Raw genomic sequence first — 11960 nt, 5'->3', positions numbered from 1 at the left:
TCAGAGTGAAACTTAAGTACCTTATTAGTGCATATCCATATGTTTAATTTAAATGAAGTATAACTAACTATGTTGGAATATATCACAGATAATGCCAATAGAACGACCTGCCTTATAGACAAAAAACATAGCGTTATTAGTAATGTCTACAATGGTATTGCTGAAACTTTATTGCTTAACGTACTCGGCTGGATAGGCCTGCTGCTTCTATTTGCCATTTTGCGAAAAAAAGCATGGAATTATGGTCGACTGGCGTTAGTTCGATCTGTTGACAACGCGGTTTGGACCCAATTGTTCTATGGAAATAACGATGACCCAGATATCATTACGACAGATAGCAATGCAGACTCGATGTTGAATATCGACCGAGGCATTTGCTGTTGGCTTCCTGCAGTTTTCAAAATTACGAAACATCAATTTCTCACGAGATGTGGTCCAGATGCTGTTCACTATTTATCATTTCAAAGACACTTGTTGTTTATAATGGCAATTGTTACATCTATATCCACTTGCATTGTATTACCTATAAATTTTCAAGGAAATCTATCAGGCAATGAAACATCCTTCGGACACACAACTGTGGTTAATCTCGATTCAGATTCACCATGGCTATGGAGTCACATCATAATAGCTATGGCGTATGTTCCAATGTTTATTCTCATCATGAGAAAATGCTCTGGCAGAGTGCCGCCTCCTAAAGAAGCAACAAGGACAATTATGGTTTCAAACATATCTGCTGCAGACAGTAATAAAACTACAATAGCTGAATATATTCGACAACTATTTCCAGATATTGAAATCATGGACGTCCAAATGGCTTATAATGTTGCAAAATTAACAGTATTGCACGATTCTTGGGAAACGGCTTTTAAGGCACGAGTGTTTTGCGAAGCCCACAATAAACGTGTGAAGACAAACCTGACGCTGAGAGAGGACTGGTGTTCTTGTGAAAGAACTGACGCCCTAGAATATTATGCAAGACAAGAAACAAAACTCCGAGGAGAATTGGAAAGACAAAAGGCATATGCACTAAGCAAACCTTTAGGAATTGCTTTTGTTACTGTTTACACTTCAGAAGCTGCAGACCACATAGTTGAATATTTTCAACCAGGAACTTACAGAGTGTGGATGATTGAACATGCACCCACCCCATCAGACATATTTTGGGAGAACCTTAATACAAGTACAGGTTTTTGGTATACGAAAGCTATTTTGATCAACTGTATTTTATTTATAATTTTATTTTTTGTAACTACACCAGCAATCATTGTTAACATGTTAGATACATTGCATATGATAAATAATGGCACTATTAACAACATAAGCCCAATTGTTTCAGAATTTTTACCTACATTAATACTTTGGACTATGTCAGCTCTTTTGCCTGTTCTCGTGTCATATTCTGATCAATGGCTTTCTCATTGGACTCGATCACAACAGAATCATGCTATTATGACTAAAACTTTTGGCTTTTTATTATTTATGATTTTAATTTTACCATCTTTAGGGCTTACTAGTGCTGAAGCATTATTGGAATGGAGTTTGCAAACAAAGGATCGGACATACCGTTGGGATTGTGTATTTTTACCTGATAAAGGTGCTTTCTTTGTTAATTATGTTATTACTTCAGCTTTCATTGGTACTTCTTTGGAATTAATAAGATTTCCTGAGCTGGCAATGTACATTTGGAAATTATGCATGGCTAAATCTATTGCTGAAACTTTCAGTATCAGGAAGTCTATTCTTAGAGAGTTTCCTTTTGGTGCTCATTATGCATGGACTTTGATGATTTTCACCACATCTGTTGTATATAGCTTAGCTTGTCCGTTGATAACACCATTTGCATTAATTTATTTGGGCTTAAAGCATTGTGGAGATCGACATAACTTATACTTTGCCTATGGGCCTAGTAACATGTCCAGTAGGGGTGGTGGTCGTATCCACGCAACTGCTGTTCAACTCACTAGGGTTAGTTTGGTGCTTCTGATGATTTCCATGGCAGCTTTATCATTTATTAGGACTGGTGGCTTCAATGCCCGCGTTGTTGTAATGCTGATTTCTTTAGCATGCACTGTTGGAGCATTATTTTGGCTAAGTCCTTTTCCTACTTGTACTTCGAGTACTCCACAAGCCATTGAAGGTACTGAAGAGTCTATTCCTGTATACATTGCGCCCGTATTGCAAAATCAGATTCCATTCTCTGACAGTACCCTACAACATTTTAATTATGGTTCAGACTCTCCAGATACACCAGTAGATGTATCAGCGTAAATTTAGATTTTATAGTATTTATTTATTATTTTATTTGATTTACTTATATGTAAAGGATCAAGAAAAACCTTGTAAATAATTGAGTCACAGAATTCATTTTTTAGACCTTAAGTTCATGAAATTCTTTAAATTTATCCAACTTTTGAGGTCATTGTGAAATACTTGTAGAAAACTTGTAGGAAAAAAAACTGCTATAAAAAATAATCGAATTGAACTGATTGTTTTATATAACAGTAAGAGAGTATATTGAAAGTTTCACATTGTCTCAGATTAACAGTTGAACATTTCGTGGCCTCAAGTTCTAGTTCCTATTGCACAAATAAATTTTTGTGATGAATGTAAGATTTTTACTGTGATGTTATTTATTTGTTTATATTTTTATACTGAAATTTTATTGAAAGTATGTAATATATTTCATTCAAAAGTCATTTTATGAAAAGTTAATGTTTATTCACACATTTAAATATATATTAATGAATATGATTCATCTGTGCAGTGAAAGAAGAATTGAAAATTATTGCTACTGGCTTTTGTACAATTTCTAGTGTGATATTTCCATGTGCAATTAATAGTGCTGTGCACAGATGTGAATTTATATATAATTGTAAAAATTAAGGTTCATTTTTATAGGTATAGATGAAATTATGCTACTAATTATTATCTTGTAGCTTTTAGAACTGATTGTTAACTGACTTTGTAAATAATTCTCCATTAAATTTTTGTGTAAGTTGGTCAACTGTCTCAGTTCTAGCATGTTCACAATCTGCTTTTGTTTTAGGGAAGTGTGAAAAATATGTTAAAATAAGTTTGTACTAATACTTATTGGGTATTTAATATTGTTCTAAATATGAATATTATATAAAACCTAACTGTAATAGTTTAACATCAATTTACCAAATTTTTGTATTTACAAAACAGTTATTTTGTAATATACATACTATGTACCAATGAATTGCTTTTTATTTTGGTCACAGTCATGTAACTGTTATTAATAGCAAATAAATGCTATTAGCATATCCTTAAATAAATCCTTATTGTCTATCCCGATAAGGGACATAAGTGATTCATGAAAAATCCTGCATTTTTATATATTTAATGTCATAAAAGAATCAGAACGTAGAGTATTGTATAATAATTGTATCTTATAATCTAAATTAAGTATATTGAGGCAAGTGCAATTAATTACAGCTATAAATGCAGAATTAGTTTAATTTTTCTTGCACTTGTTTAATTAATAAAAAAACTTATTCGCTTTCAAACTTTTATTTAAAAATATGGACAAACCTTAACTCAAGTATAAGTAAAAACTACAATAAATATATGTAATGATTCATCAACATACAAAATTTATATGTCAAACTTTCAAACTCACTTGTGTCCAGTTTGTAAATGAAAAAAGAAAAATAAATGAGTCACATTTATACAAGATTTACAAACTAATGTTTCTTGGGTTTGGAGAGTTTTTCATACTTCGTCTTAGATGAATACCATAAAGCATACGGGATAACTAATGAGGGAAGAGTCATAACAGCAAAAGCTGTCCAATCAAGTACATGAGATGAGAATTTACGATCGTAATCCTTGAATGCTACAATTCCACCTTCTCCAGGCTCACTGCTGATGGAAACTTGAACCTAATAAAACAAACACATAAGCATTCTTGGTAAAGGTAATTGTTCAATATTAGGATCTACATTTGTTTTAGAGGTGTATCAAAAGAAAACAAAATAATATTTGATGGTATAAAGTAGACAAATACAATTTGGAAATGGAAATCTATGAAAAACTATTATTTTCGCATTTCCACTGTTGAGTCGATAAGATCCATACATAAATAACATTATATTGTACAGTAAATACTATATACAATAAATATTATATTGTATATAAATTAACACATATAAAAATTACAAAAGCATTATTGCTTACCGTAGTAGCTTCTTCAGAGGTCTTATAATTAACTTCAGCAGCTGTGAAGTTGAAATATCCAAACTTTTTAGGCCTTACAACAACAACATGTGTTACATTGCTTTGAGGTGGTATGCGATCAATAGTAGCTGATAATTGGCCACCTACAACATTGAAGACTTCTGGGTGGAATCCACGGTCAGTGAGTTGTACATTGACAGCGGGCGAACTTCCAATATTGTACAAAGTGTATTTAACAACAACGTCCATATCTTCTACAAGATATTTGTTCAATATTTGTTTGGATACTAAAAGTCTGGCTCCATCTTCATCACTTCCAAAAGAGGTTGCAAGGCACGCAGTGAAGATGAATAAAATTGTTCGTAAATTCATTTTTAATTAACTGAAACATTTAAAAAATATTTACATATGATGTTACAATAATAATTCTTATTTGGACATTGAGTGTTTGATTACGAAAAATATGTTTAATTAACAAGCTGTGACCAAAATGCTTTAGATATTATTTTGTTATGAGTAGACCGAAATATTTCATTTACAGAACTTGAAAAATGAAAATGATGTAAAACAATATTAAGTCAAAATCAATTACATGTATTTATTTTCTTCGAACAAACAACATGTTACAACAACATTATTGTACAAAATGTAATAAATATTTTTAATGTAAGCATAATTTCATGTAATGATGAACCAAATAAGAGTTTAACACAAATGTTATTTTAAGAACTATTAATTACCTATATTACACTATTTAAACTAAATTTAACACGAAATTAATATAACACGGCAAGCACAATGACACGAAAGCATTTATGATTTAAATTTCCCAACCTGAGTTCGCAAATGAAATGTGTGCCACAGAACATTCACCGTCCGAATCGGTGAATCCACGCTACGCCACGTCAAAAAATAGTGTTGCCAACAGATTTGTTGACAGTTGACGTTTCGAAAGGCGGGACAATTAAAATTTTCATTTCTTTATTTCAATAGACAATATAATAATAAAAGTAAAGTTTGAGATTTTATACGTCACTATAGAACTTCATATCTAAGATAATTAATGTAGTATTTTTATATTTATTCACAGATACTCAGCAAATATGTATTTCAAATTTAATTTGTGAAGTTGCACAGATACGAAATTGTCAACCAAATAAAATTATTATATTATTAATTATAATATTATTATATTATATTACTTGTTTAACATTTTATCTATATTGAAGATGAACAATGTTTGAATATTTTAATATAACACTTTTGCTTCTCAGTTTATAAATTTTATTATCTGTCTTATAACATTTTATATTTCTACCAATGATGAGTTAATGTTGAGGAGTTAGTGAGAACATAGTGTGTATATTAATTTTTAATTTCCAGTAGGGTGAGTTATAGTATTCGTCCAAAAACCGAAATATTTTCACGTTTGCATGTCTTCAAGTTTCAGAAGTCTCTGAACATTATGGCATACCTTAAAAAATTGATGTGTGTGTGTATGTGCGTATGTAGTATGCATGTATGTATGGATACAATTTTTCGTCGACCGTTTTTGGTAGCACCGCTTTGAATCATTCAAAAAGCTTTTGATTCCTTTTGAATAGATGATGCGGTAATTTGTTTTTGGCAAAAGTTGGCTCAGTCGTTTCGAAGATATAGAGTAAAATGGCAATTGAGTTTGTGAGAGAACTGATTTAAGTTTTTGCAAAGGCTGGGCCAACGGTTTCGGAGATCTAGAAAAAAAGTGTTAAAAAATTCCATTTGGCGGTCGAAACTCAGATATTTTGTAATTTGAATCCATTGATATCAATGGGTATCAAAAACTTTATGCATTAAAAGAAGTATTAATATGAGAACAATTGATATTTATAAAATTTATGCTATTGCTATATAGTAAACAAAGTTTTTATCTTTTAATTTCCTTTGAATGTAATAATAAATGTAATTGAAATGTTGCGAGTAGTTTAAATTAAATTTTTAATTATTATCATTTTTTTATTCATGAGTGATAAACATATATGTCTATATGAGTGATAAAACATATATGTCTTTAGAAGGAGAATGATGATTAATAAATCATATAAAGTTTTGTATAAAATTTATTATGATTCACATATATAAATTTACCATGTATTGATCTGTGATGTATTGCTCAAAATATATATTATAAATTTTAATTACTCAATATATATTGGATTGAGTTTTGTGATATATATATATATATATATATATATATATATATATCACAAACAACATTTTCTATATAACTATTTATTGTCAAGTTTTAAATTTATCGTAATAGATACACATATGTATATATATATATATATATATATATATATATATATGTATATATATAGAACACATACAAACATGTAAATAGGAATCGAAAATTTTGAGCAACATTTGAATATAATATTCTACTACATTTTGCTATTAACCTATTCACATAATTATGTATAATATAACAATTATAAAGTTATTATAATGATTTAATTGCAAATATGTAAGTAACTTTATTTTCGTTTATTGCAATACTTTTTGTTCAAAACTGAAATTTCTACAAGTTCCATATTTTTTCATCATACTGAACTTGCGTATGGTGCATTTTAACTGAAAAATTATTAAGTATAAGTCAATACAAATTATTAATTAAGAATGGTGCTAATGAGGTCTGAGTCTTGCATTTCCAAGAACACTTTGAGATTCAAAAAAATCAATTTTATGAGTTCTCTAATGAAAATAATTCTTAAAATTATGATGTTTGAATACATCACTTAAATAATATATCAAATGATCAACTCTAATATATAAAAAATATCGTTAAGCTATAAAAATATTTGATGCGAATAAACAATAACACTAACTATGCTCAACATAGTTTCGAAAAATACTTCATATAAATAAAAGTATAATAATTTACTAAAAGTTCAGTACAAATAGAAAATAAGATTCCAAAATAAAATAGAAATTCCCTTTTCATGTATGGAAGTTAATATTATTCGTATCACCACAGACACTTTCAATAAATGGATTTGGATATACTGCTATGAATAAATTTTGTATTATATTATATTTAAACATTAACAATAACTGCTTTATTATTTAAATATAATTATAACAAATGTGCAATAAGCCACTTATTTAGGTCATAATTGCATAATGATTAGGCATCATATTTCTTAATGTGATATGTTCATTAAGAGCAATTTTCTGAAATAAGAAATATGCTAAAATAAAAGCAATATTGAAATACTAATAGAGATTGATATGATAACGTTGCAATAAAACATATGATACATGCAACGGTGATGTTCAAATGAAATATTCAATTTCAATATTCAAATATGTATATAGTAATATAATAATAATATAACTATTAATTAGCAGTTATTTTATAAATATGCATATTTCTTACAACTGGTAAGTATTATTACCATAATGCTCTAAATTATTAAATGTATATAAATAAATTAACGAAAGCATCTCAATGGTAAAATACATTATATTGAAAAGTATCACATCTTACTTATATATATATATATATATATATATATATATATATATATATAAGTAAGATGTGTTGAAAATTTAAATTTAATATATGTAAGCATATATATATATATATATATATATATATATATATATATATATATATATATATATATATATATGTATGTATATTTGTGCCCATAATTTATGAAAAATTGGTGATGCATACCTGAAGAGATGACGATAAGTATGAATTTTAATCCAGGCACTGGATTAATATTAAGTTAATATAGAAAACAAAATTTTACCACAGAGATGGTGTATGTTCGAAACTATTTCAAGGGAAAAATCTATATTTGACGTTTTAGGATAATCACAGCATTTAGATCAGGTCTGTATGGAACGCTTTGAATTTTTTAACTTGTTGAAAATTTACTTAGGCAGCGGAGATGTTTCTTCATGCTCTAAAGTTTGATAGCGACGTTGCTCCTGTTCTCCTTGTGGGTAATCTGGAGATTTTTTTGGCTGTTCTTGAATCTCTGGCTGTTGCTCTAGAGGTTCAGAGCCACCGCGAGGGATCTAGATAATAGAAAAAATCATATTTGGTCGTCAATACTGAAATAATTGGAATAAATTGGAATTAATCTAAAATTTTGTATGATTTGAAATACTCGCTGATTTTACTTTACGGAATACTACTTTAAGAAATATATATATGTATATATATATATATATATATATATAAATATTTGAACAAATAATCCAAGATAGAATTAAGACACAAAAAAGTTTCTTCAAATAATCATGGATTTATTGTCAGCATTTCGGAACTAAGTACCTTCCAGTTTCAGGACATATTTCCAAGAACATATTCTAAAAATTAATTTGAAGATATACGATAAAACTAATATTATAAAAAATATAAATAAATTAATTAAAAAGAAATGCCAAAATAAAAACTTTTAAAGAGAAAGTTAAAACGTTTTCAATAGAAAATAAGTTATTCATCTGCGATAAAATATTAAAAAAATTGTTTTGATAATTATACGGAGTGTTTTCAAATTAATCATCAAGGTAAATAACTTCGTTATTTTTATAACTTTTTTATTTGAAGAATTTAATTTTGTTTTCCTAATTCTTTATATAATATATATACATTTATATTTTTATTATATAATTTTTGTTGTTTATCTTTTAACTAACTTTCAGAATATGTTCTTGACAAATTATTGAAGATAAAATGAACATATAGTCTAAGAGCCAGTGAACTATTTGACTAACCTGTTTTTACAAAGCCAGAAATTTTTTTAATGATATTTTATTATCGGCCCATTAAGAAAATACCATTCTGGCAGTCATTCCGCGGTTGCGTCATCATCCCTTCAATTTGTGAAAATGTAAAAAAAAAATTTTTTATAACTTGCTCGCACAAGGCTCAAATTTTGAGGGTGTCTTCTTTTAACTGTTCAGAAAGCATATGTAAAAAGCCAGCCCATTCTGACGGTTGCAAGGGTCTGCCAGACGAGAACATAATAGTCATGACGCGCAAGGGTGTGGGCGCATTGCCATACATAATTGACTAATACCCTTGTATTTGAGTAATTTATACGCCATTTTGAAGGTCATTTTGAAAACATTCGTTATACCAAACTTCCACTTTGTATCTCACCTTATGGCCGAGATATCATTGAAAATATGCCAAAGTGGCTCCTTTTTCAAACTCAATTTTTGGCGTAATCATAAAAGATATCGAAAAAAAAATTACGTGATTCTACTTATATTGGCTTAAACCACATAATGTATAGTAATATATGCTAAATAATCCTTTATTATTAGCTAAAAAGGATAAAATAATTTTTCAATTAATGTTTTCGGATAGTGCGTTTTGTTTAATTACTTTATTGTTAGCGTTATTTAAAAGCTTATTGTTTTCTCTTTTAGTACTGCAAATATGGTTTAAATCAAATTTGTGGAGCACATTGAAAAATTGAAGAAACCAGAACCAGTACACCCGCGCGTAACGCATCGCACATCCGACCGAACGAATTCTATGCGGGCTACTATTAGCGTTACGCGCGGGTGTACTGATTCTGGTTTCTTCAATTTTTCAATGTGTTCCACAAATTTGATTTAAACCATATTTGCAGTACTAAAAGAGAAAACAATAAGCTTTTAAATAACGCTAACAATAAAGTAATTAAACAAAATGCACTATCCGAAAACATTAATTGAAAAATTATTTTATCCTTTTTAGCTAATAATAAAGGATTATTTAGCATATATTACTATACATTATGTGGTTTAAGCCAATATAAGTAGAATCACGTAATTTTTTTTTTCGATATCTTTTATGGTTACGCCAAAAATTGAGTTTGAAAAAGGGGCCACTTTGGCATATTTTCAATGATATCTCGGCCATAAGGTGAGATACAAAGTGGAAGTTTGGTATAACGAATGTTTTCAAAATGACCTTCAAAATGGCGTATAAATTACTCAAATACAAGGGTATTAGTCAATTATGTATGGCAATGCGCCCACACCCTTGCGCGTCATGACTATTATGTTCTCGTCTGGCAGACCCTTGCAACCGTCAGAATGGGCTGGCTTTTTACATATGCTCTCTGAACAGTTAAAAGAAGACACCCTCAAAATTTGAGCCTTGTGCGAGCAAGTTATAAAAATTTTTTTTTTTACATTTTCACAAATTGAAGGGATGATGACGCAACCGCGGAATGACTGCCAGAATGGTATTTTCTTAATGGGCCGATAATAAAATATCATTAAAAAAATTTCTGGCTTTGTGAAGACAGGTTAGTCAAATAGTTCACTGGCTCTTCTACTAATAGTTCTGAAACGTCGATAGCATATCATGCCCTCAGGGCCGTGCCTCGCCAGCGTGCAGTGCGTGCACCGTACGCAAGCGGCCGCCTTTTGGGGTCGGCCGAATCAAAAAAAGAACAAATTTAAAGGCGGCCATACACGAAAAGCGGCCGTAATAAATAGCGGTCGCATTGAAAGTCCACTGAATTGAAAGGCGGCCAAATTGAGACACCGCTGGATTAAGAGGCGGCCAAACTAAAAGTCCGGTGGTCCTTAAACTCATTTGCGGACGTATTGAAAATCCGCTGAGTTAAAAGACGACCGTAGTCAAAATCAGTCGAAGGCGGCCGTATTGAAGGCTAGATCGAATCAAAAAGCGGCTATTGAAAGCTTTCTTTTCAAATTATTAAGTGTATAAACTTGGTGTAAGGTGCGACTTTGCCTTAAAGCAAGATGCATGAATTTTTCGACACGAGCAAATAATCGACTTAACAATAAAAAATATATTAATTCATGAGTGCATTGCAATGTGAAGAACTATCGCAGATTATTCAATTTTGTAAAAAAATTTCAAACATGTTAGTTATTTTTCATAAATGGTTTAAATATTAAATATTATTGAAGAAGAAATAAACGTGTACTATGTTCATTAAGAACAGGATCCAAAATCGCCAAAAAAAATTGTGAATCAAAAACTGAGAAACGACTCGACCGATCTTTGACAAAAACTAATCAGCACGATTCTCAAATAGTACTTTTGTAATGGTTTTTGAATGTTCAAAAACGATTATCGAATTTAGGCTATAACGTTGACGAAAAATTTGACACTTTTGACAATCCTAAAAAAACGGCTCGGCCGATCGTGAGACAAAATTAACCAGCACGAGTGCTTATCGAATGTCATCGAATTTTCAAATAGGATTGCGCATATTTAAATAAACGTTGACTAAAGATGAAATTGTGCCTCACGTAAAAAAGTGCTGTTCACTTTTTCATCTTTGATAATATTTTGAAAATTAAAACGACTTGTCGTAAGGTCGAAATATTTAGTAATATTTGAGATCATGATCTCTATCGCAAAAAAGTTTTATAAATATCATCGTAAAGAAATATTTAACAATTAAATACGAAGAAACCATCCGACCGATCTCTTAAAACTAATCGGCACGATTCCCAAATGCTTTCAAACAGTTTCAAAAACGATGCAGGATTTTTAGCTAAAACGTGTACGACAATTTGTACACTTTTCTGTTGATTAGAAACGGTTTGACCGATTGTTGCACAAATTGACAGACGGTTGTCGAAAACTAATCGATTTAACCGTTTTTAAGAGAAAACGTTGGCAAAAAATAAAATTCGGCTCATATACACACTTTTTTTCAAATTTGGTCTCGAACGTTTCGAATGACTAGAAACGCAAAGAAAACATAAAAATTACAAGTCAAATT

General features: G+C 29.9%; 3 protein-coding genes across 7 annotated transcripts in view; 1 reads left to right on the top strand and 2 right to left on the bottom strand.

Annotated features, from left to right (window-relative positions):
• Positions 1–7: 7 nt before the first annotated feature.
• Positions 8–2374, top strand: LOC113376642 (CSC1-like protein 1). Its single transcript, XM_026616639.1, has one exon. The coding sequence runs from the start codon at positions 70–72 to the stop codon at positions 2269–2271; it is 2202 nt and encodes a 733-aa protein (XP_026472424.1). The 5' UTR covers positions 8–69; the 3' UTR covers positions 2272–2374.
• Positions 2375–3524: 1150 nt separating this feature from the next.
• On the bottom strand, positions 3525–5095 carry LOC113377569 (translocon-associated protein subunit beta). Of its 2 annotated transcripts, none has more exons than XM_026617931.1 (3): positions 5035–5095; positions 4201–4582; positions 3525–3905 (listed from the first exon to the last, which is right to left on the bottom strand). In XM_026617931.1, exons 2-3 carry the CDS (start codon positions 4570–4572, stop codon positions 3708–3710), a joined length of 570 nt encoding a protein of 189 aa, XP_026473716.1. In that variant the 5' UTR covers positions 4573–4582; positions 5035–5095; the 3' UTR covers positions 3525–3707. The 2 variants fall into 2 exon arrangements, with proteins under 2 accessions (XP_026473716.1, XP_026473715.1); XM_026617930.1 differs by having other exon boundaries at positions 4941–5071.
• A 2799-nt stretch (positions 5096–7894) lies between these two features.
• Positions 7895–11960, bottom strand: part of LOC113377393 (glutaminase kidney isoform, mitochondrial-like) — a 78731-nt gene continuing 74665 nt past the window's right edge. For all 4 annotated transcript variants that reach the window (XM_026617700.1, XM_026617702.1, XM_026617701.1 and 1 more), the window contains one exon: positions 7895–8271. In XM_026617700.1, coding sequence (XP_026473485.1) covers positions 8125–8271 — 147 coding nt within the window. In that variant the 3' untranslated portion in view covers positions 7895–8124. The remainder of the gene's footprint in view (positions 8272–11960) is intronic.

This window comes from Ctenocephalides felis, unplaced genomic scaffold (genome assembly GCF_003426905.1).
Source record: "Ctenocephalides felis isolate EL2017-DRISC unplaced genomic scaffold, ASM342690v1 CF-g0.4_SCAFFOLD_01886, whole genome shotgun sequence".
Lineage (NCBI taxonomy): Eukaryota > Metazoa > Arthropoda > Insecta > Siphonaptera > Pulicidae > Ctenocephalides > Ctenocephalides felis.
This window is presented reverse-complemented; position numbering and strand designations above follow the sequence as displayed.